Source organism: Pelecanus crispus, chromosome 1 (assembly GCF_030463565.1).
Source record: "Pelecanus crispus isolate bPelCri1 chromosome 1, bPelCri1.pri, whole genome shotgun sequence".
Lineage (NCBI taxonomy): Eukaryota > Metazoa > Chordata > Aves > Pelecaniformes > Pelecanidae > Pelecanus > Pelecanus crispus.
This window is the reverse complement of record NC_134643.1, coordinates 108845082-108870122: the sequence shown is the minus strand read 5'-3', so window position 1 is coordinate 108870122 and position 25041 is coordinate 108845082. Positions and strand designations below refer to the sequence as shown.

General features: G+C 42.9%; 1 protein-coding gene across 1 annotated transcript; it reads right to left on the bottom strand.

Moving 5' to 3' along the window:
* Window positions 1–1570: 1570 nt before the first annotated feature.
* Window positions 1571–23695, bottom strand: VGLL3 (vestigial like family member 3). The gene is made up of 4 exons (XM_075727620.1): window positions 23603–23695; window positions 14104–14359; window positions 8215–8715; window positions 1571–1614 (listed from the first exon to the last, which is right to left on the bottom strand). Exons 1-4 carry the CDS (start codon window positions 23693–23695, stop codon window positions 1571–1573), a joined length of 894 nt encoding a protein of 297 aa, XP_075583735.1.
* Between the last annotated feature and the right edge of the window lie 1346 nt (window positions 23696–25041).

Below are 25041 nucleotides of genomic sequence, written 5' to 3'. Positions count from 1 at the left end.
CTGGAGTCACCAGGGTTGGGCATGAGGGCTGACCCAGCTCCATCCCGTCGCAGGACTGAGGCTGTCAAGGGTAATCTTGCAGCCCTTACTCAGGACTGCATCGTGCTCACCTTGGCTTCAACTAAAGTCCTTATTATGCAATCAGACCCAAGGCCCAGGCCAGACATGGGGTTTCCCAAACACCTTGCAGAGCGCTGTGGCTGGACATGGCCATGTAATTTCCAAGTTCAGATTCTTACCCAGACAGCAGCCAAGCCTGAATTTATGCATGCTGAGCACATGCAACTTCTTAAGAAATTCAAGATCTGCAGCTGGGGTCTCATAAGGCCCACAGCAAATCTTAGGTTAGACAAACCGATTTTGAAGTCAACAGGAGTTGAAAATTCCAGCGCTTTCCTTGAGGTGCTCAGCAGACAGATCAGGCTAGTTGAAAATATTTTGTTTCCAGAAGTCACACATTTTATAAAACTGACATTTCTTTCCTGAATATTGATGTTATAAGTTACCACCCTTGAAATGGCTTAGCTGAAAGTCCTGCCACATGAGTTAAAATAAGAGTATACTGATATTTATGAGCACTATGAGGGCCTGAAACATAAACCATAGGGGACTGTGTTCAACAGCTTCAATGGATCATGGATGAGGCCCAAACTCATGTCTGATTTAAATCTGTAAGAGTATTTGGTCCATTTTGAAAGAATGGATGGGTTGGAAATGCAGTTCCTGTAACCCCAGGCCTTTCTCCATGCTAAAGGTGTTTGCAAGTTTCTGACAATCAGCACAGCACAAAGCCACCTTTAGAAGCAAGAAAATAAAAACACCCTTACTACAATCTAACACCAGCAGGAAAAGTATTTGGCTGAAACTTTAGGTGCGAATTATACTTGCTTAAGCTAGAACAAAAGGACAAAAACATCAAAATCTAATAATGTGGAAACAAGGAAGGTTTAGCTCTTTAAAAAGAAAGGAAAGATAGACATTTGAGGTAACAAAACAAAAAACCCAAAATGCACAAACACATCACAGACATCTAAAAATAGCATTTTATACATTTTTTGCCAGTGCTTCTCTGAGAGCAAGTTCTTTAAACAGAACTTAACAATTTTACAATTTTTTTTAAAAAAATATGTCATCCTAAAATAGCCCATCAATCCTTACCCAAACTTTCTGTATTTCTACAAAAATAGATGCACAAAGAGCTACAAAATACTGTATTCCTGAAAGGAGGCGCACTGTAGTCAAGGGAGAGTCTTTTTCCTGACAATTGAGATTGTTCATAAAAATATCAAGCTGAACAAAACAAAACACTGTTAAAGGAGCAGAAAGGAGTTAGGTTGCCCAGCTGCAGCAGGCTCAGATGAGGAAAGAAAGAAAAGTCAGGTTTTTGTTTTTTTCCAACACTGTGGGACCCATAAATGGCCTTACAAACAAAAGGCTCAATAGCAAAACCAGAATGGTTGGCTCTTCATCTTCATGTGTGTCCTTTGCCCCATGCAGGAGTCAACAACTGTTATATCGCCCGCCCAGCTGCGCTTACTCAAGCTCTTGCTGGTCTTAATTTAGCTGAACTTCAGAACCAAGAAGTTTCCTTGCTCTTGTCCTGATGCTGTAGACCTACATTTCAGAAAAGAAAAAAAAATTAAAATTTGATAGAGCTTTTTCCTCCCCCTCCCCAAGCAACTGAAGGATAAACATTTTTTATTTTAAATAAAGAAAAAAAACCCTACTACTTACCAGCCTAGTAGACTTGTTAGTAACATTGCTATTGCTCCCAATTTTATAGTTTATGTGGGATAAGCTTAAACCACACTTAAGTTTTAGACTGGCTCAAGCAGTTCAGGAATGCTGATAAAATGCTGTATGCGCTTCCTTGTTTTGGCCTCGTTCAGAGCATGGCATGGCATGATAAAATCCTCCAGCAAGGTCTGCACAGACAATCCAGTATGCAACAGAATAATTTTTCCTGATAGGGACCAGCCACAGACCCTACCTCTTTTAGAAAAGGCCTGTGACACTTTAGGATCTCACAGTTTCTATGGCATTTCACCTTACGGAGGAGAGAGGGAAAATGTTCCTGCAGCAAGTAAAAAAACCCAAATAATTTCACCTACAGACTGTCAGATTTTTAGCCAAGAACGGCTAGTGCTTCCACATGGGAAAAATTAATGATTTTCAGCTTGCATTTGTTATGAGTTCCTCTAACATTTTCCTTTATAAAAAGTGAGGACTATCTAATAAATGTGGTGCTATGTTGTGGCTTTAGCATTATAGACTTGGAACCTGTGTTATAATCTGGGATTTCTCTGCTCCAGAGGGATCCAATGTTCGCTAGATTTACACCCAACAGGGCGTATGCCTAAAATCCAGACAACAGGGGGGGAGGTGAGGATGAAACTTTCCAAAGAAGATACGTTCATGCTCATTTATAGGGAAAGTAGAAAGGAGAGAGGTGCAGGCACATATTTTAAGAGGTAGTAAGGCACTTAGGACTCGCTGATTTAAAACCTGCCCCTTGATGTTTTGAGCCAAGCAGCTCACATTTTGTGAAATGAAGGTGAACTTCCCACTATAAATCATCATTGCTACACAGACAGCAATGCTCCACTCTGTGTCATACTATATCTTGCCCTGCTACATAGTGTACCAAGACCAATGCATCAATTACCTGATCTGCTAAGAATTTAGGGCCAATTTCACCACTAATGTAAGTAGACGCAACTCCAGACCTCAGTGATGTTGCAACCATTGAAGCTCCATGTTCATTTGATCGTTAACCTGTGAAAATTGACATATCCATGTGCTAAGCATGGATCTCTCATTTCCATATCTGATCACATAGTGAAATGCAAAGGCAGACCCATACATTTTCAGAAAGCCTAATAGGCATAATGGGTTCAGATCTGACAACCACCTCCCTTGTTTTAGGAATACAAACAGTTAAATCTTTAATGATGATCAACATCATTTCAGAGTTGAGCTACAAAGCAATTAACAGTCACATAAAAGATGACAGCATACGTCTCTATCTATGTGAGGATTCCCAAGCAGTGTCCAGACACTTGTGTGTCCAGCAGTGAACAGAGAGTGACAGCAGAGCACACAGGTACAGCATGCCAAACCCTGTTCCATGGCTTTCTGCTCCATTTCACATGCATTTGCACCCATTTCTTTAGATTGGAAAAACTGAGATATCCCTCAACTAAAGCACACCTATAAAAACATGTTCACTCAAGGAGGATGTCTCCTTGTTGCTTAGGAGTTACTTGTTTTCCTGGCAGCATCATTTACAGGCAGAGACATCAAAAACTGCTGCTAGTTTCCTTCAAAGCTCCCTCAAAGTTAGTGATGACAATTTTGTGTTATTTTTCCTCTACTGTTTACAATTTTTTTAAACAAAGACAACAGCAACAAAAAAAGAGGGAGTCAGACAGCAGAAACCTGTAAGAGTGTAAGGAAGTCATTTAAGTTCACCAGTGGAGGCCCAAAGGCCACCAGAAGCAATGGAAGCTGTTTAGAAGAGAAACAGGTTATATAGCTCCTAGCAGCTTAAAAAAAAAAAAAAAAAGAAGAGAGACACACACACCTATTTAAGAGGATGTCCACCTGATGGCAGCAACTGGTAGAAGAGGAATAACCAGACACCTTCCTAGTAAGGTGTCTTTGCAACAAACAGAAATAACTGTAACAAGGAGGTTTAAGGTATAGCTGTTAAGTCTAAACAGCCACAGAAAACAATCAAAAAAACCAAAGTTGTCTTAGTTACAAAACTGAATGTGGAACACTTTCTATGCCTCTTCCTCATTATATTCCCACCTCATTCATGGCAAGGCTATCTGCAGTCCTAGTATGTCAACCAAGTGCAACCCTGTTACTAACCAAAAGCTTTCACTTGCAGCCTGCTGCAAGAACATTCTCCTTTTAGCAAAGACATCCTTGCTTGTGCTGCATGAGTCAGTATTGCCACACCAGCACAACTCCCCATCTCTGGGACACCAACTCTATAGCTAATTGCCACACAGGCAGAACACAGGTTCTGTGGGAACTTCTAAACAAACTTAATGAGCTGTGACAAACTTGTGGAGTATGTGTGAACAGAGACAACTCTACATAAGACGGTAGACAGACCACTCAAATTCCGTATTCAACGTGACACACTGATGTACAGGCTTTTCCAAAAGTGAACTTTCCATAGTTAGCCAAGACTAGAGGATGTCAATTAATTCACCTAAAGTTATGCACCTCAACATGTATAACTGTGCATGATAAAGGACGTGCACCTCAATTTTAAGATAGACTTAACAGCCCTCAGATATACCAAAATCCTGCTCTGCTTTTAGTGTGCTGGGGCTACAGGAAGCCTCCTTTAGCACATCTGTCCAACAGCAGGACAGGATATCCTCCTAGGCTCTGCAGTAGCAGGGCAAGTTGCTCTGCTATCCTCCCCATGGGGCTGCCTGCAGACCTGGCAGCTGCCAGAGCAGCCGGATCCAACTGATCACCTGAAGCGCCCGGTGTGCAGGGCAGCCTCCCACCCTGCTCCTGAGGAAAACACTGACGGCCGTAACTATCTGCTCCACTGCGAGACGTCAGTTCCCCTCCCCGCCTCGCTGGTCTTAAGTGCTCAACTCGGTTTGTGCACCCTTAACGTAAACATGAGGATTTAGCCCCGACACTGTGGGATTATGGCTGCAGCAATGTTCTCTGCATGTGTGCTGTGAACTGCAGTCAGTGCTGTTAGGGGCTGACTTTGCTTTGCTTGGCATTGGCGGGGCAGGGAATTGTGGTCTAAAGCACAAACATGTTGTGCTTATATCAATGTGTGTTTATATCAATCCTTGATATAAACCAGACTTTTCTATTGAGCATTATAGCTTGGGCACTTTGGCTTTGGAAAGACACTGCATACCAGCAGCCACAACCATAACAGGTTTTAATAGATTTTTGATGTAGACTAGCATTTTCTTTAATCCCACTTGTACCAATAAAGAAGCTTCCAAAAGGGTTAATTTGCAGCACGCAATGTGAGGATTAAGCTACATTTAATGGGAATCAGGTAGCTAAATCCCTCTTCATCCTCTAAAACAGGACCATGTAAGTTCAAACAGATGTGCGAGACAGATCAATACTTTGTTAGCTCTATGAATGGTGATACGTTGATGTCCCACACAATCTGTTCTGAAACATAAATTCCCAAACTATACTGTGCATGCAAGGGGAACCCCCTCTTAACCTTTGAAGTGATTCAGCATCATCCATTCATGAGATCGAATATTTGGCTCAGTATGGCAGAGATGCAACAATGTAGCTGGAAGAGGGTAAGATTACAGCCAGCCTGCCCTGATCCCAACACTATCATTCCATATAATTCAGCGTGAGGAATTTTGCAAATGTTTCTATAATCGCATGTGACAGTAGCACAAGAAATGTGACCCACAGTAAGGGGGGGGGAGCAGGGAATCATTTTCATATCTGAAGGGCTCTGAAAAGCAATGTCTAGATATATATACCAAATGAGCTTTTTTGTATAAATCATCTGAAGCTTATGGAATCTGATATATTGACAGCTCCACAGTTTGATGTCTTTTATTCACCAGGGACATATGAGCAAAGACTTCCAGAACTGAAGTTTTCTTGCCACTATGGCCTTACCCTACTCTGGAGAAACCACTTCTATGCTGCAGAAAGCCAGTACATTCTTCCAGGCCCTTCAGTTTTTAGCCTCTCTGTCAAGATTGCTGTCTTACATTAGAGTTAAATGTAATGAAATTCTATGTGATATGAAGACTTATCTGGTATAAACCTCCCCTGGAGTGGACACGGAGCAAGAAAAGCTTCAACTGTCCTGGTGAGTGCCGGATGCTTCAGTGTGGTGCTTCAGCAGCACCCCCTCTCCCCGGCAGCACACGATACCTTCCCCAGGATGACACCAGTTGAGATGCATGCAAAACACTGGGGCAGTTAAGCTCCCTCTTTTCACCATGATCATGCCTCAAATGCCTGTCACCAAACCATTTGTCTCAAATCTACAAGCTGCAGACAAGGCTGAAAAGGGAGCTCAGAGCCCTCCTGCCCTTCCCAGCAAGCCTCTGCTTGGAGAGCACAGGACACATGAGTGTGCAGGGTAAGAGAGCAAATAATTGTAATGTCACAGGCTACCACTGCCTGCTGCATTTTGTTGCTTGCTTCCTTCTTTCTAAAGCCCTACATGCCTAACTGGGGCTGCCTGATAAGGTTTTGCTGTTGTGTTTCAGTACATGGCCATTTTGAATAGTCACAAACAAGTGAGACATTGCTCTGCTGAGATCCTCTGTTCCTGCAAACTAGTCACACATTTCTCCTCTTTCTTACCCCCCACAGGAACTCATGGACTAAAACCCACACATCAGGCATGGGCCAGAAATTAACAGTTCAGGCCTTCTCCACTGCCTCCCACGCTGAGTAGATAACTACAAGACATGCGAGTCACTGTTAAGCACTGCCAAATCAGGATTCTGATAAAATTAGCATCCAGCTGTACCCCTCCATAGGGATTTTCACAAGAAGCAGGCAGCACCAAGCAAAGGCTATATTAGTCCTGTAAGGCAGTGCTAGGACCCATAGTCCTTTTTGAGGTACTGTGCTCCTACAGAAAAGAGAACAAGCAACTGGTTTATTACACGTACTACTACCAACAAAGTAACAGTAAGCAAACCAACTTGCCCAGCACTGAAACAACTCACAGCCTAGCCTGGACTCATACCTAAGCCAGGTAGTGGTTTCTCCAGACTAGCAATCCCCTATGCAGTTCTTGGCTCCATCCCCAAAAGGTAAATCAAATACCAGAGCTCTGGAGCTGGACTGCTGGGACTACTGTCAGATCAGGGGGCTCATCCCCTCTACCGGTGGCAGTGACAATTTGCTCACACGTCAGAGAAGGCAGTTCACTCCCATTATGAAATTTGTCAGAAAGGCAAAACTTGAGATGCCAGTCTTGTCAGATTATCATTTTATAACCAAAAGCACAAAATATAATTCCTCTTGTATCATTGGCATGGCTGGAAATGTTCTTAATACTTATAAAATTGTCAAGTGTTAAGAATCTTATTATGCCTTTTCTTAATTTCTTGAGGCAGCAAGCGGCATGGTATTTAGAAGAGATTATTGGTTCCCAGTTGCTATTAAGGGAAGAGAGAGAGATTTGTGTTAGGTTAGCTCAGTTATAATCAGGTTCATACTATTTCATATTTAAGAAACAGCAAATTTTTTTGCACCAATTCTTTGTTCCTCTGCACAATGATCAAAGCAAGGAAGTGCTTCTCACACGTTGAATCAGTTAGCTAGAGCTATCAAGAAGACAGACAGACACCTTAAGGAAAAAGGAAGAGAGATGCAAACCTAGTATTTCCTTAATAAATAACATAACATGTTTAAGAAGTACTAATCTGCAAGGATTGCTGCTGGTCAGATAAATACCAAGCAGAAAAAGGAGACCTCAATAGTGCATATGAGCTCCAGGGTGGGTGCACTGGAAAGTGTCAGTCACCCATCACCTGATCGCAAGCAACTATGAACGGTGAGGGCTGCTAGTCTGCTCCTAACACTGAGATGAGAGCCTGCCAGTCAAAGATCGCAGATGCAGATGTAGTTTATGGAGGCTGCCCTATGGCTACAGACCCTGCAGTAAAATGAATCTAATTCACAGACCTCTGCCTAGACCCTACAGAAAGAAGTTTTTGTTTGATGGCAAGCACAGCTCAGCCAGCATCTCTATGCTCTGTGTGACACCTGGATACTACATAGAAAGGAAATGCTGATCTGTTCCAATTTAGATGAGTGAGATGCAATCCTCATGTACTGACAAGTTATTAGTTCAGTCCTCATTGGAGCTATATTTTGGTGAATGCACGTACAAACTAGCTGAACAAGCTGGAAGCTTCCACATGGAAGTTTAATTAATCATTTCCCACAAGATTTAAACAAAAAAACATGTATCATGTCACAACTCATTTGGCTTGAATGGGACCAAGGCAGACAAAGATCTCTCAGTAAAAGGCAGCAAGAGCTGGATGTTTCACAGCTCGTCTGCCCTGACAGCAATTTCAGGAGGGATTCCCACCTGGAAATACATTTGGAGAAGGCTCTGAGAACAAACCCAGCTTCAGCTGCAGGGAGTCCACTTCTTTGCTCAAATTCTTCCTGCTAAAACAAGTCACAGACAGAATCAAACCATCTTACCTGTGTCAAACCCAAAAGTTGGCACAATGTCCACCGTTCCATGAAAGGCTCCAGCCCATGCTGAGGTAGCGCTGGTGACAGCAGCAGGATCTGTCTTTGTCACGTCACACTGGGGAGCAGGAATCCTGGCTGTGCGGACTGAAGGCATCAGCAGGGACCCATACCGGGGGTCACGGTGCGAGCTGGGATGATGATGGTGCATGTGTGGATGAGGGTGATGGCGATGCATGTACACGTCATGCATGTGTGCATATGAAGGGCTCACCTGAGATGCTAAAGGATAATGCCAGGATTCAGATGCAGCAGGGGGAGGAGGTGGGGCAGTCTGATGAAGGCCGTGTCCTGGCCAGCTGCTGGGATCTGGTGTTGGGAAGGTGCCTGGTGCAGTAACAGGGAAATCAGGGTGTACTCCACTTAAGCATGGTGGCGGGGGAGGCTGGTAAGAGCTGGTCCAAAATGAAGTTGGGAAGCCGCTCCTTTGGCTTGAAATTGTTGAGCTTTCTGGTAGAGAGGAGAGAAATGAAGTGTGACTGAAGCTGAACAACAAATTTAATGGCAAAAACCCCACAATGATTTTCTACTCTTTCAAATTTGTAACACTGAACTCAAGCTTCCCCAGCAATTACAGAATCACAGGACAGTTGAGGTAGGAGGGGACCCTCTTGAGATGATCTAGTCCAACCCTCCTGCTCAAGTGAGGTCACCTGGAGCAGGCTGTACCAGGACCATGTCCAGTCAGATTTTGCACGAGATCCAAACTGCACAACCTCTCTGGGCAACCTGTTCCAGTGTTTGGCCACCCTCGACAATAAAAAAAAAAAAAAAAAAAAACGTTTTCTTCTAATTCATACCTATTGCCTCTCATCCTGTAAGCAAGCATTGCTGAGGAAAGCCTGGCTCCCTCATCTTCATTTCCTCCCATCAGGTATTTGTATATATTGACAAGATCCCTCCAAGAAGATTTCTCCAGGCTGGAGAGTCACAGCTTTGTCAGGATCTTGGTACAGGAATTATGAGGAGAGGCTAACTCCTGACTGGACCAGAACACATCATTTAGAAAGGCAGCCGTTGTAGCTGTAAATGCTTCTGAGGACAGAGAACCAGGTCACACTGCAGAATACAAGACATTTGGCTAAAGGAAGAACACCAGATCTTCTCAAACTAATTGCATGCTTTGATGGGATAAAGATCGTATCTAATGCATCTCATGTTAGTCCCTTATAGAATGCCCTGTACCAATAATCTGACAAGAAGAATCATCTATGTAACTGAAAGAACTTTTTGTCAGAAACAAAAGACTCGCTGCTTCTTACAGCTAGGGCTCAACTTATATTTAAATGGCTTCCAATACCTCTACATTATGAAAACACATTCTAAAAATTCCTCATTTGAAGGAGCGTTTAGTGTTTTTGATGTGTAGGAGAGTATTGGCATCTCCATTCTCACAATCCTCTTGCCAGGTCATCTTTGAAAGTACTGCTTCATGCAATATGTCTCAGCTCAAACAGGGTTTTTTTTGCTCAAAGATGGAAACATAAAAATACAGGACTTTACCTCTGATGAGAGAACAGTCATAAAAATAGCCTATGGAGAAATAAAGCCAGGGAAGTTTAATACTTGACGAGGCAAGGAATCCTCTGTTCCTCATATAACATTTACAAAAAAAGAATTTTTTTTTAAATGACCTTTTGTTTCGCTTTGTTTAACAAGCAACTGGAATGAGACTTTGGTGAAGATACCATTGCAAATGAGCAGATTCTTTGAGCGTTCCTGCCTCTGAACTTTGCTTACACAAAAATATTTTGGAAACAAAAACTGTAAAAGTGTTTTCTGACTGCATCACTAGGACACTTATGTATCTGTTTTAAAATCCATTAAAATAATAGAAATTTTTTCCACACATCAACTGGCTTTGATTTAGGCAGTTTATTGAGCCTGATTAACTTGTGATATTGGAAATAAAGTTTGCAAATGTACTATGGACAAACATAGAGAACTTCTCTTTGTGCCAAACCGCTTCAGAGGCTGCAAGGTTATCTAGCAGACCGTACTCCACCATGGCTTTCTTCAAAAAGGTTGCTTCTTTTTTTAGCAATGTATTTCTATTGTAATTCATGCTAGAAGACTGGAGAGAGCTTCAAGCATATAACAGAAGCCACGGCACCCCTCTGAAATTGGTATTGTTCCTTGTTTGTAAATTCTTCCTTGTTACAAGGGATTAGGCTGAGATGGAGAGTGCACACGGCTTACAGTGTTGGCAGCGGGGCTGACAAAAAAAAGCAAAAACAAGCTTCTTCATGTCCAGTCTGTTCTTTTCCTCACTGCTTAACAGAGAAGCACAGCTTGACAATGCATTGCCAGTATTCTGGAAAATTAATCTCTGTAATCGAGAGTTTTTGGAAACTATCTGGCTGTTATCTGCATGGAAAAGCCCTAAATCCAAACCATTTCACATCAAAAAAAGCACAGAAAACCACAAAGTATCTGCAGGACAACTTTAATACCAGGAGAGAACACTTTAAACCACTGGATTTGCCAATATGAATTCACCCCAGATTGCATACCAGCTTGGCTTTACCAATCATGCAGAAGGTCTAGGCCACAGGAAACTTGTTTGGTCATCTCCATTTTTCAAACCTGTGCACATTTCACAAAGCCATTGCCACTGTCAGAAACTGGCATGGACCAGCCCCCGCTGAGACATCATTGAGTGTAACTGCAAAGACCAACCTCACTGGTCAAGGTCAAGCCATGTCACTGGACATACAGGGTGCATCCAGGTTATATGAACATGCAAGAAAACTTCATCCACCCCAAGTGCTCACAACATCTGTGTTGAACCACAAACCCCAACCACCACACTTGTCCGTGGTGTTTGAAGGGTCTCCTTTCCTTCCCACCTTTAAAACAGCGAGCACAACCAATTATCTTTACAGATACCATCATGTCAGATACTTGGTCTCTATGGGACATGGCAATGGACAAACAGCTGTTTCAGCACTGTCCTTGAGAAAGAAATAAAAATAATCTGAGTAGCTTCCACAGGCTTTCAGGAGCAGGGAAAGAGGCATTTAACAAAAATGGTCTGCCAGGAAAGATACTACAGCTACCACAATTTCCTATTCTAAGTACAGGGAAGCAGGGAGATGGCAACATCTCAGATACCATGAAGTGGTGACTAGTGCAAATGTTCATGGTGGCTGGCCAACACGCACTGAAAATATACCAAAGCGCATATGCTGTAAAGAAGACAATGTATGGAATTTTCTGTAGTACAACATTACTTCTCAGTTAAGGCATGAGAGGGGACCAAAAAAAAAAAAAAAAATCCCAAGAAAGAAAAAACTCCAACACTTTCAGCTAGGAAAAACATGCTGAAAAAAATACCATAAATACCATTAAGGTAACATTAGTTTCAAGGTATCATTAGTTTCATTAGCCCCTGCAAAAGATTTCAGGCAGCTACACCTCCAACTGAATATTCAAAGTCCACATTACCAGAGCCTGTTGTAGGGAACTATATTTTACAAAAAGTCAGTTTTGAAGTTAATTTTAGCCTAAACTGATCAGTATTTTCAACATACAAAAGACCAAAACTTGGTCTTTTCAGGACAACAGGTTCTATTTTCTATGCATAAAGAAAATCCCTCCTAGAAACAAAAAAACCCCACAGTATCACCTGAATGATGAAATTACAGTTTGCTCTTCCATCAGGACACTAAAAAAAAACCACAAGATGAAAAAAAAGCAGAAAACATTACTAAACCCTCCTTTCAGGTAAAGGAGAAATAATGCAGTGAGCTGAGCAGCCAGATTGTGCCCACACACTTTCCATATAAATCTGAACATTCCGAAACAGCTATTGCAAATGCAAAAGCTGGGGTTTTTTTTAGTTTATCTTTGAGTAATTTATTGACAAAAATTCTGACTACCCATGAAGGTTTTTTATAAAAGATCTTCAAGCTAAGGATATTTTAACTTCTTTAGGTAATGGGATACACATTCACGTCCATTTACTGTAATTGAGCATCTTTGACAACTGTACAAGAACAAGAAGACCAAGGTGTTAGCATTGCTCCTTCCCCACTTTTTTCAAGCAGGCGTGTTTCAGAAATTCATTTGGGACTGATAAAATTCTTGTCAACTTCTCTTCTCTGGAGAAGCAAATACCCTCAACTTTCTCAGCATCCATAGCGCAGAACCAAGCAGCCCTGCCCAGCAGCCTCCCTGGGGATTTTCATACCACTTCAGCAGGTGCAGTGACGGCACAGGGCATATCCCCTTACTTCATTCCCAGAAGACTTTCAGGACATGCAGACCTCCATTCCCTCCTGACAGCAAGGGGCATGCTGGGTCAGGAGGCAGCATGGCTGAAGAACTCTTATGCCAGGCCACCCTGTGCCCTGCAGAGCTCTCTGGAGAGGGCTGTGCAACCATGGTGGGGAGTCAGGGAAAAACAGCAGGGTATGTCTGAGGCCAAAGAGAAGACACACAACCCCACCCATGGCATGTCTCCAAGCTCAGTGAAGAGGGCTTGCTGTAGGCATGGGGTCCCTGGGGACTGCGTTGATCCCATCTCTAAAACATTTATAGCCTGTCTGGGCCATTTATAAATGCTCCAGTCTCCTTTTGAGTAAGCATAGGTTCAATCCCGCTCTCAGTCGAGTCGATGGAAAATTTCCCATTAACATTAATGGTCCCGGCTCAAGCCATAAATTCCTCTAGCTCCCTAGCCACTTGTGCTGACCTTTGCTTAAACTTCCTCAAATTTGTCATCATTTCTGGAAAGCAAGTCCTTCTGTGCTATTTTTCTCTTCACAGTGGTTTCCAAAAATCCTGTCTCTCTTTATTATCTGTGACTTTCATCAATACACTCTCACCTCAACGTCGTTGATTATGAACACCACCACTCCTGCAAGGCTCTTCACAGTATCTCTCTCACTCAACCCAATGCAAGGCCGTTGCTCACAACACTTGGTTCGCAGACCTTTGCCAATCCACATAAGGACATGATCAGAAATAATGCAGCTGTAGATCTGAAAAACTACCCAGACTGCCACATTCAACAAAATGGAAATAACATCTTACCAGCATGCTTTCTCCAGCCACCAGTTCTGAAATCTTATCCGTAAGGTCTACCTAGTTTATCTGGCAAGATCTGCTCTTTGTTACGTTCATCATGCTTATATGCATTACAAGACGTAAGTGTTATGGCAGTATGCAAACACCTTGCAGCACCTGCCACATGTCTACTCCCTGCTCAGCGGCAGAGTAACATTGTCCCCATTTTACACACGGGAAGCCCGTAGCGATGGACGTATCTCTCCTGTGAGCTCTGCCCGTGGGCAGGCTGCAATGCACCACATCACACGGCTGCAGCCACGTGGGCCAGGGCTTGCACCCAAGCCTGTTCCAGCCTGTGCTGGCTCCTCCCTACCTGGAAAGCAGCCATAGACAAATCTTAATCACCTGGCAAAGTCACTCGAGAAGGCTGCATGGGTCTCCTCATGTCCAAGGCCAGCATCCCAAACAGCTTTGCTCTTGCCTCACAGGCCAAGTTTCACACTTGGAGCTTAAAAATATGCCTCCAACCTTGCAGCAGACATTTGTGCAGCCACATGAGCTCTGCCCTGTTCTTTCCAGGCCTCAGCGGAGCTGTGGGCTATGGCAAGAGAGGATGATGCCTGCTTCTTCCACACCTTTGGCACCTCCTTCCCCCTTTAATACTTCCAATCACTCAACCCCAAGAAGCAACTTGGTTCTTCCAAATTTGAGGGGGGTTTTTGCACCTCCACAGACCGGTAAGATTTCAGCTGCAATGCAATATGCGTTACTGCGACACAGACTGAGTAAGCCACACCACAGAGAGCAAGCTACTGCTCCTCTTACCTCTCCACAGAGGACTTAGCCCTGCCTTGCTCTTGGTAAGGGCAGTTTCTGGATTGAAGCTACTGGCTTGGCTCAAAGCTCTTGAGAAGTGTTCATCCACTACTGAACCAATGTCTCCCTGGAAGTAAGTGAAAAGGACGCAGCGAGAGTTAAGGTACTCCATCTCGGCAGGCTGGTCTTTCTCATCCTCCTCTTGCTTGCTGGGAAGGGTCACTTCCAGAGACTCCTGCATCTTGTTGTATACAGCTAACTTCTTCTGGGATTAAAAACAAAACAAACAAGAGTTGTATCACTGATGGCCTTCAGTGCAAGCTCAGCATCTGGTTTCCTTAAAGAAAAATAATAGAACACATTGAATATTCATTTCATAATTACAGTTGGAATACAGGGATATTTCGCACCAACATTTCACAAAGAAGAGATTACCAGCGTCACTTAGAGTTTTTATTCCTCACACACAGATGGACCTGCTTCTCAGGCACATTTCACAACCACAATTTAACGGCAAGGGTTTTCACTCAATACCTTCAAAAGAAAACAGACGGGGTCTAACAATTCACTCCTGACTCCCACCTGGAAAGGATATTCCCATCAGTAAAGGCTACAGAGGTCGAGTCCAGCCCTGCGGAAGGGTGGCCAGATACACAATATCTGCATTTCACCCATGTAGCTGAACATGCACCAGGTTTTGCTGGCCACACTCCCCCAGTAGAGAGCACATGGCCCTCTGGATTCCCCACATCTACTCGCTGCTGAAGGTGTAAATATGGGAGAATTTGGTGCATCCTGAAAAATTTTCTACTGTATTATCAAGGTCCACAAAATACATAAATTCTCACTCACTGCCAAGAAAATTTTTATCATAGGAAGCTATACCTCAGGGTGGTGAGTAGGGTTGGGGGAGACTTTGTTTGCTTGGTTTGGGGTGTTTTTTGTTTTTTCTTTTTATTTTTTTTTCTTTTTATTTTTTAAACATCAGCTTCTAGAAGAAAAGACAAAAATTCAAGTAATAAAAAATGAAACATGTGATCTGGGGGAAGAGGAGGATTGACAAGTCTGCAAACACATGCAAAAAAATCCACCCCAAACCAAAAACACAGAGAAGCATATAAAAAAAATAAATCCCACACAAGCCATCTGTGAATGGCTATTTCAGAATCTTCTCTCTCTCTCAAATCAAACCTAAATGTCAAAATAAATGTGTGTGAAGATCCATTTTGCATGGAACATATTTTTCAGATGTTCCACTTTACAACTGTTTTCACAGAAAAAAAATCTCCCCACAACAGTCAAGCTGCAGGAATCATAGCTTTTAGCTAGCTAGCCATTTCCACAGCTGACTTTACACACCAGCAACTTCAGAAACCCAAAAACAACTACAGCACATATGTAGAAGTATTTCATAGCTTTTCTATAGAATTACAGTTTGACTTATCTTTTATGGTTTGCTTGGCAACACTTTAGTGCCATCAGAATCTCTTTAAGTTTAAGTTTATGGCTTTTTTCCTTTTTTCCAAAGTTGTTCTAAAGAAAAAGTTAAACAACTACACAGTCTATAACGTTCCATTTATACAATAAATAGGCTTGTCTGATTTAGAAATAATTGAAAGTCATTTTCCGATCTTGTATACCATCAGTATTTTTACATTCAGCGCTTTCTAAAATCATATAAACTGATACAAATTCGCTCATTGTGATACAAAACCGATACTCTGGGGCTAATTTTTAATTATGAATTGTTATGAAAAGAATTAATTGTAAGAAAAAGCTGTTGACAAGTGGACTAAAACCTATAATACTAAAAGCTCATAGAAATTAAGCAATGTATCTGACATTACAGTCAGTTAACTGATAAAAATAAAACAACTCAGTAATACATTTAATTCTGATGCTGTTACACAAACTGCAATGAGGGATGCAAGTAATTTTATTTTACAGTTTGGGATATCTAGACAATGGTCTGGAATTCAAGTAAAACTGTACTTCACAAAGCAAGTTATACCGTGGCTCTGCTTAGCACAGTATTACTTATTTAGACATACTGTTTCATCCCAAAATTCTATAATATCTGAAGAAAAACTGGGGGATTCACTTTAAAAGAAGAAACAAACAAAGATGGAAACAGCAAATTAAAACAGTTTTACGAGAACCTAATTGCTAAAAGGAAACAGTCTGAGGCCCTGAAACTAATTTTTGCAAATACAGAATTGGGAGTGACCTATACTTTTTTGTAAATGCTTTGTGCCTTCTGTAAACAAACAAAGTCTCCTAATATTTGTTCCTGAAATGCTTACTAAGATATCACTCATAGCGAGCTTCATGGTTTTGCCTAAGTAATCATGGAATGATGAGACTTCATTAAGACAGAAATGGTTATAACAGTATTGCATATACAGGAGATACATGCATTGGAAATCTGTAACACATCTACTTCAGTGACTTGATCATTCTTGAAGATGCGCCATAACCCAGATCCTCTTAAAAATGCAAGACAAGTGGCTGGGGAGTGTGGTTTTTTCATTTTTGTTTTTGGTTGGGTTTTGGTTTTTGTGTAGAGACAAAATGTGAAAGAGACACTTTATAGACGTCTAAATAGGTATTGATATATTACATTATCTCAGGTGCAGTGTGTATGCCAGACCTTGAATACATGCAACACATTTAAAAGTTGACTTCTGTCATTATAGGTACACTATTTGTATTTATACTGTGAGTGTGCAAATACGTATACAAGCACGCAATTATATACAGAAACACATCATTTAATATAGCCCCTGGCTTGACTTGGTTATCAGGAAGGAAGTCTTTCAATGTTCCTATATAGAGACTAGAGCTCAGGAAATTAAAACTTATCTCCAGAGTCGCTTCTCTGTGCAGGAATGTTCCCCCTTCCACAGCCTAAGAATCTAATTCATTTTCCATTTCAACTCTCTTCCCTCCCCTCCAGTCCATGGGCAGACATTACAAGATATTCTGAGCACTTGTTGGTTTTGAAAACACCAAATCTGACTACTATTTTTTTTTCTTTTATGTAAAAAAAACCCCGATGGTAGTACCAATGGACAAATACAAGGCCTTGTGTACGGACTAAAGATTTACAGTGAAAAGTTGTGGTTTGTGGTGAGTTTTTGCAAAGGATGAGAGTTCTAAATTAAAAGATTTTTCAGAACTGCATCAAGCTTGTGATCAGACACAGATCTACTTAATTTGTATTTCAGGAAAAAATTATCAGCCTGTAATTACAGGACTCTAAGAGACTATAGTGAGATAAAGCAACCCAAGAAGTTTTCCTTGTACGCAACGTATATACATCCTTTCCATTGTATACATCCTTTAATAATGTTTTTTCTCCCCCTAACTCCCTTAAAATACCCTGCCTGCACAAAAATACTGTCTTACTTGTTCTGACCTTAACAGCAATCTTCTCACAGCATTTCTGACTGCACTTGTGTGAGTGGAAAAGTATGCAAGATCATCAACTGCTAAATGAATTTGTCCCACCATCATGGGGTGGGGGAGGTGGGGGAGAATAAAACAAAACAAACAAAAAAAAACGGGTCAGGTTTCTGAAAAGTACTCTGGGCTAGCCCAGTTTCACTTGTACTTTTTTCATACGAACAGCTTTGGATATATTTAAGCAGCAAACAGTATCTATAAGATCTTTACAAAGAGTCTTTGCTGACCAAACACAATGTTGTTTCTTCTCTGTGTTCAGATCTCCAATACTTTCACATATTCATGAATTTCACCTCTCTCTTCCTTAAAAACTAGAGACTGAGATTAAGCAGCCTCTGAAAAACAGAACACACACACAAAATCACACCTTGGCCAAGACCCAGAATACAGAATTAAAAGTCACCTTAGAGTACAGGGAAATTGGGAAATCCAACGTCTATTGCACCTGATGCCAGCTTAGATAATAGACCCAAGTTCGTGGCTGAAGGATGAATGGTACAACCTCCGGGTAAATAATGTTGTACAGCATGGGCTGAATTCAGCTTAAACCAACATTATTTTTGTTATGTCATATATTCACAAACAGGCTCTTCCAAAGAGAATTTAAACTCTTACTGCAAGTTGTCTAACAAAAGGAAACTAAAGATCAATAGCAAATCACCACTCATACAGCAATATTAAAGAGAAAGTTTATGCTGGGTAAGCATTATCGTCTTCTGGAGGAAGAATGACCACTTTTAGACCAAGAAAGCATGTGGTCCAAAATCTCACGAAAAAACCCCGTCTTGAAGATGCCTGTTATTTTCTGACATACCCTATCCAGAACCAAGGAAAACGGTTCTCATGCAGTGAAATTCTGGCCACATTAAAGCCAATGGCAAAAGTCCAACTGACTTCAAGGGTCCCGGATCTCACCCAGAGTGTCTGGTAAAAATGTCAGAACATTCCTCTTTGCAAATTGAAAAAAATTCACTTCCAGCTGAAACCACCTAGTAGGCAGCGAAACAGAAAAACAACCAAGCACAGTTTGAGAACGGAGAAAGTTTTAGTTTAGCCAAGTTTGAATTGAAAATTCAGGCCAGCTCTTATTTTACATATAAGTTGGTTGCCTATTCCTACCACTTATTATCTTCATACATGCCATCATAAAGCATATGGTCCTTTATGTTCCCAAGCATGAAAGTCTGGTGTGCCTGTGGCCACCTGTTACAGATTTTCCATTATGGGAGAAAGAACAGGAACCAAAAATAAAGAATAACTACACTGAGGAAACACTATATGACCCTATCCTGAGAAAAAGGCTGTCATTTGACATAAGCTTCTGAGAAAGAATTTCAGCAACAAACTCCAGGCAAATCATGGACAGTCCTCCATTTGTGGAGCTGTCTGCCAAGCAGGCTCCTATTGATAACACAGAAAGTATTCAAGGAAGAAGACAATTTCAAGCAATCAGAGCATGGAATGCTGGGCCTGGAAGCAGTATTTACAGCATGCCCTGAAAACATGAAATGCTAACTTCTACCCTCGCAAATGAGCAAGCCGAGAGCAAAGCTACATGCTTGCTTTCAGGTGAGCCACTGGATTTGCAGCAGTAGAGACTGGAGCTCCTGCTGTGCTCTGCTGATGGAGGGAAGTGACAGAAAAAGAATGCATTTATACATCTTTTGCTGTACATCGAAACAGAGGTGCACCATTAGAGTCCAGAGCTCTATTTGTATGTAGATAGAGGAAGACCAAATGGAATTTGGTCCCAATCAGAACAACAAAGTAAAGCAAGCCAAACTTTTTAAATCAGCAGTTTCTCACGGGATTAAACAAAATGAAACAACAAAACCTCCACACCGGGCAAGACTTAATCCAGGTTTCACATGCTACAATTCTGAAAGTAGCCTTTAAAGGTGACTTATACTCAGCTTCCAGTGAAGTCAGTAGTAGGGCAACCACCAGGTTTCAGAACAAGCCTTGAGAAAGCACCTGAACTACAAAAACTAAATGTGAAGCTATCTTCTGCTGTTATCTGTGTTAGATACTGCGGACTGCCACACCGTATAAGCAGTATAATAAGCCCGTCCTCAAAGTTGTGAGCATGTGATACAAAGAACTTTACTGAAAAACTAAGCTACAGTACATGAATTAGGGGTTAGCTACAGCCAGCTGACACAACGTTAAATGCGACTTGTCCTTGTCTGCAATGTTGTTAGTTTAGAAGGAAGAGTTGAGTTAGTGACCTAATTTGCTAATAGAGACAAGCCCTTATCTGGAAAAAAGTCTGTCTACAGCACTGCCAGCAGAGAGTCCGACTTGAGCATATCACAACTCTTTATGCAAGATTTGATTTAGCAAGGATAGCGTTGGCTTAGCTCTCTACATCTACATACCATGGAGAAATTCCAAAACTACCATTTACTGTAACTTCCCATTTCAAAAGTCTTAAGCTCAGCTGTTAGTGAGCCAGGGTGAATCCTACCTTAGCCTCAGCTCTGCAGCTTGCTACACCTAGATTGATAGGGCATGGCAAGCCGTCACGGCGTTTCTTGTGCACCAGGAATACAACGAGATCCTTCACTGATTATGTGTTTCCAGAGTCTCTTCGAATGAGCAGCTCTGTCACACCCATTCCTCGCCCAACCCATACGAAAGCCAAAATTTACTACTACAGCTGCACAGCCCCTCAGGAAAGCATACAAAGAAGAGCATTTAAATTCCACCATTCTGCGGGGCTTTACACTCGTGCAGGCACAGCTCCTTACCATGCACAGGAACACGTTCTTATTGTAACACCGGCACACACTTGCTCTGTCTTTTGGCAAAGGAATATGGAAACCCCGATTTATCTGCAGAATTAGGGCCACACCCCATTTGCATCAGTTCCTTCTGGCACCGTGTGAGCATGTATTAATCCATACTCCACTTACGTCCCTCCAGCAAACACCCTGGACTTCAGCAATCTCAAAGATCTAAGGTGCTAAGCCTCTACTGCCATTAACATTCAAGAGGAATTCAGGCTTCAGTCCATTAAGTGCTTTTAAAAAAAATCCCATCTAAATTAATTTGCCAGCAAGCCCTTTCTTGGCTACGGATTGGTGAAAGCTAAGCTTCCAGAAATTCTGCATTTCTGTGCAGGGCAAAACCAGTTCTGCACTGATTTTAAGGGAGTGAAAACTACAGATGCAGAAATGTGGGAATAGCTTTAAAGTTGGGGTAACTTTAAAAAGGCATGATGGACCATCCCTTAAAAAAACCCAAATATGTCACTTCTGCACAACCCAGGTACATGCTAGTCCATCATTTAAAAGCAATTCAAGATCTATTATTTAAAAAAAAAAGGAAGAAAAAGAAAAGGAGACGACCATTCAAACCCCTTTCACTGCAGAGCAGTGACACAATGCCAGCCGCTTGCTGGGGACACTTCTGACCCACATATGCAGCACGCAACCTATAGAAACACGATGAGGTTACCTCTCCAGAGAAATGCTGCAGCCCAAAACTTGAGCCTATACATCTGCAACGGCAGCTCCACAGCTAAGGAGTTTACCTTGCTCTTTAAAGGATACAAAACTGATACCGAAAGCTAGCATAACCAATTACACGTTTGTGACAGATTTATTACAAACACCTATGAAGATACACAAGTTTTAGTTAGAATAACGCGCCTACATCTCCTCACACTGTGAAGGAAAAGAAAGCCAACAGGAGCACAGCACGGAGGAGCTTTCTCTCTCAGAAAACAAACCATTTTACCGGGTACTGAAAGACACCATAGCAGTACAACACCACCGAAAAATCCTTCAATGGAGTCCTCGGATATTTTAAGGGTGGGCTCCACTTTATCAGCTCCAATGAGGAGCTTTATTTTTAAGCTATCCCACTAATTCATCTTCCCTCCCTGTTATTTTTAAACACAGTTTTAATTCCGGCAAAGACGAACATTCTTTAAAACGGTCATCATTCTCACGAAGAGCGCAGGAGCGTTTTACATGTTGAACACATGTGTAAGAAGAAAAAAAACCCTGGCAACAGATTCTTCATCCTTCTTTCTTATGCTCTTTACCAGTTGATTAAATGTCCCTGACAGGACAGTTCTGAAGAGAGAGAGACTTGCAGAATATCGTTTGTTACCCGAACAATATTTTTTTCTACTACAACTACAGATGCGTGAAGAGTTCGTTCTATGTTTACCTTTTTTTTTTTTAAATTTAAAAAGCATTGGATTCAGAGAAAATACATAAACTACTCTAAAGTTTGCAGCTGCTCGAATAGAGGGTGCAACATTCTTAGTTCAGCAACGACAGCTCGGTCTGAGATCTGACTAGTTTTTGAAGACACTCCAGCTCCAAATATTTCAGGAAAATTGGCGCAAGCAGGATTAACTAAAACAAATTGTCAATAACACGTAGAATAGCAAGGTTTAGAACGTTTTTTTGGTGGTAACAGGATATATTGTGCTGGCCATGACTCATGAACCATACTGGCTCAACAGAGCTATCTGCGTTTCTTGCCTTGCATATCTACCTCTGCTTTTCTTAAATAACATAACCCACAAGAACTCAGTTTATTTAAAATGAAATTTCAGGAAACTTTGGCGTTCATTAGGGTGCCTCTGGGACATTTCGTGCACGGTGCTGCTTTCAGCTGATGGAGAAACTTCATGATTCGGTTTAAAAATAAAAAGCAATTGCACTTGAGCGTGACACAGCTGCTAATGATCGTTTAATAGATTTTCACGTACTCTGTGTTCTACACTCCAGATCTGGAAGAGAAATACAGCCAATCACCTACAGAGTTAAATGCCAAAAAGTTCATCAAAGTTTCAACTGCAGTTTTCTACTTCTAGGTCTCTTAGTCAAAGAGTCAAGTTATTTGAGATTATTTATTTATTTTCCCTCCAAATCATGCAGGCTAACAACTGGAGCTCCAGACACTCAAATCCAAAGTTCGTAAGTAAAATTACTGTATAGATGGAAGGTTCTGCAAGCTGCGACCTAGATTAGAAAAGAAATAGTAACAAAGGCATGCTGCAACACACAAAACTCGCAAGTTTTCCAGAGACCGCCTTTACAGTGAACAACATCAGCAACCTGGAAAAGTTCGCTGGGGTATCGTTTCTGCAAACACGCTCTCTCTCCCAACAATAAAGAAAAAAACCCAATAACACGCGATAGGAATTTTAATGTTTTAGCCCATACTCATGTCTCCCAGGCAAGTTGATATTAGGGGTCACTTCCCATGTACGGAGAAAACAATCTTCATGGATAATAATGATAAAACCTTATGGAATGCAGCAACAACCAAAAAATGTATTCTCAGATGACTACATTAGGGCCAAGTCAATATTAGTCCCACTTCACCCACGCACTGCATAGTCTAAAAATGCTGTCAGCCTGATAAGAATTTCCTGATTCATTTAAAAAAAAAAAAAAAAGAAAAAGAAAAAAACCCCATCTGATCAACAAATTCAGCTGGAAACTCGCCGGAGCCGATCTTCCAGGAGAGCCGGGGTGAGCGGCGCGCCCCGTCCGCGGGGAGCAGCGCTGGTCCCCTCCCGCCGGCGGAGGTTCCACCCCGTGTACGCGCCCGCGGACGGCACCGCACCAGCGGAGGGCAAAGGCGCAGCGGGGCGGCTCGTCAAGTAAGGAGCGAACGGCGGAGAGGAGGAGAAGGCAAGAAATAACTTTCTCCCCCTTCCCCGCTCTAGCCGAGCAAGCCAACACCCACCCCCTAAATACAAGAATTGGGGGGAGGGGGGGAGGAACGGTTTTATTTTTTTCTTTTTTTTTTTTTTTTAAAAAAAAAAGGTCTCACCAGGCTCCGCTGCTCTGGGGCACCCTCACCAGCTCCCCGCATCTCCAAATCAGGCCGGGGGCTGCATAGCGCATCGCCGGCTGGCCGGGGCGGAGGTCTCCGCCCCGGCCAGCCGGCGATGCGCTATGCAGCCAGCTCAGGCGGGGGGGGGGGGGGTGTGGGGGAACCTCCCCAAAAACCCCCCCCCAAGTCCTCTGCACCGCCACGACTTGCGCGCAACCCTTCCCTCCCCGCGGCTCACCTGCGGGCAGCCCACCGCGGGCGCGGCCGAATAACGGGGCGCCCCGCACGCCGCCGGGGCGGGTTGCTGCATGGCCACGTCCGAGCAACTCATGGCCGCGGCCGCCCCGCACCACCACGACCACCACCGCCGCTTCCCTCTTCTTCTTCTTCTTCGTCGTCTTCCTCCTCCTCCTCCTCCTCCGCGCAGGCCTGCCGCGGCGGGGCGCCGCGCAGCCCCGGCTGCCAGCGCATCTTCGGCGGACGCCGCGCCCCGAGCCCGCACTTATAGCGCGGCGGCGGCAACGCGGGGCGTCCCGGTGGCGGCGGGGCCGCGGGGGCGGGGACCGCGCCCCGCCCGCCCCCCTCGCAGCGGCTCCGCGGGCGCGCAGCACCTGCCCCCCCCATCCCCACGTCCCCCGGGGCTGCCCTTCGCTTTGAGGCAGGTTTGGCCCCCATCGCTATCTCCTGGCTCGCCCCCCGCCGCTTCTGGGCTAGCAGAGGGAAGCGCCTCGGGTGCCGGGTTTCGGGTGCGTGGAAGCTCGGCCGAGCGTCAGCAGCGTGGACTCGCCCTCGTCGAGTGTCACCTGCCTCTGCCAGGCTTCACCTCCCTAGGGAATCGTCCTGGCACTTCACCTGGCTAGGACGGAAGAACCCGCTTGTCCCATAGGAGGTGGCACATTGGGTGCGTTTTCAGCTAGCCCGGGAAGTCTCTCTTCCCTTCCCTTCCCACATTTGGTCCACAACATTTTTTTTTTAAAAATCAATCAAGTGCACTGCTCTACTTAAAAAATATGCAGAAAAACAGTATCTGGTTGTAATGGCTCCAGTCCTACTCAAATATACGCACGGCCTACCTCTGTACGCACATTTTTGCCTGCGAGCCGCCCTACTGCAGTCCCGCACTTGAAGGCTTTTGATACCATTCCTCACATGGAAAAGACTACGCATGTGGCTTGTTAGCTTTATCGCAGCCTATGAGCCTGGGAATGACTGCACTTGTTTGCTCTTGTTGTCTTCTCCTTTGGCCTAAGATGAATTATTTCAAGTTTCTTTTTAAAAAAAGATTTGTTTTGAAGTTTACCTACATTTAATAGTGGCCAAAAATTGAAGCCTTCAATCAAAACCTCTAAATTTGTACTCTCTCTTCTCTCTGTATATATATACACACACAAACACACACATCTCCTTGTCCAGAACAGTTAGATGAATACACAAGGTTAAAATAGCTCTGTCTGACCCCAGTAGGATTCCCTGTTTATAGAAAGCATTTCTCCAAAACATTCAACTGCAATACTTTGGAAAAAAAAGATCCAATTTCCTGCAAGCAGATTTTTTTTTTTTTTTTTTTTTAAAGTTTTGGGCATACAGGTTTTAAGGTAGCTATATACTTTTTTGATAGCACTCTGGCAATTTGTTCCTGTTACATTTTGTGTATCTACCTAAATGGATTCAATTTTA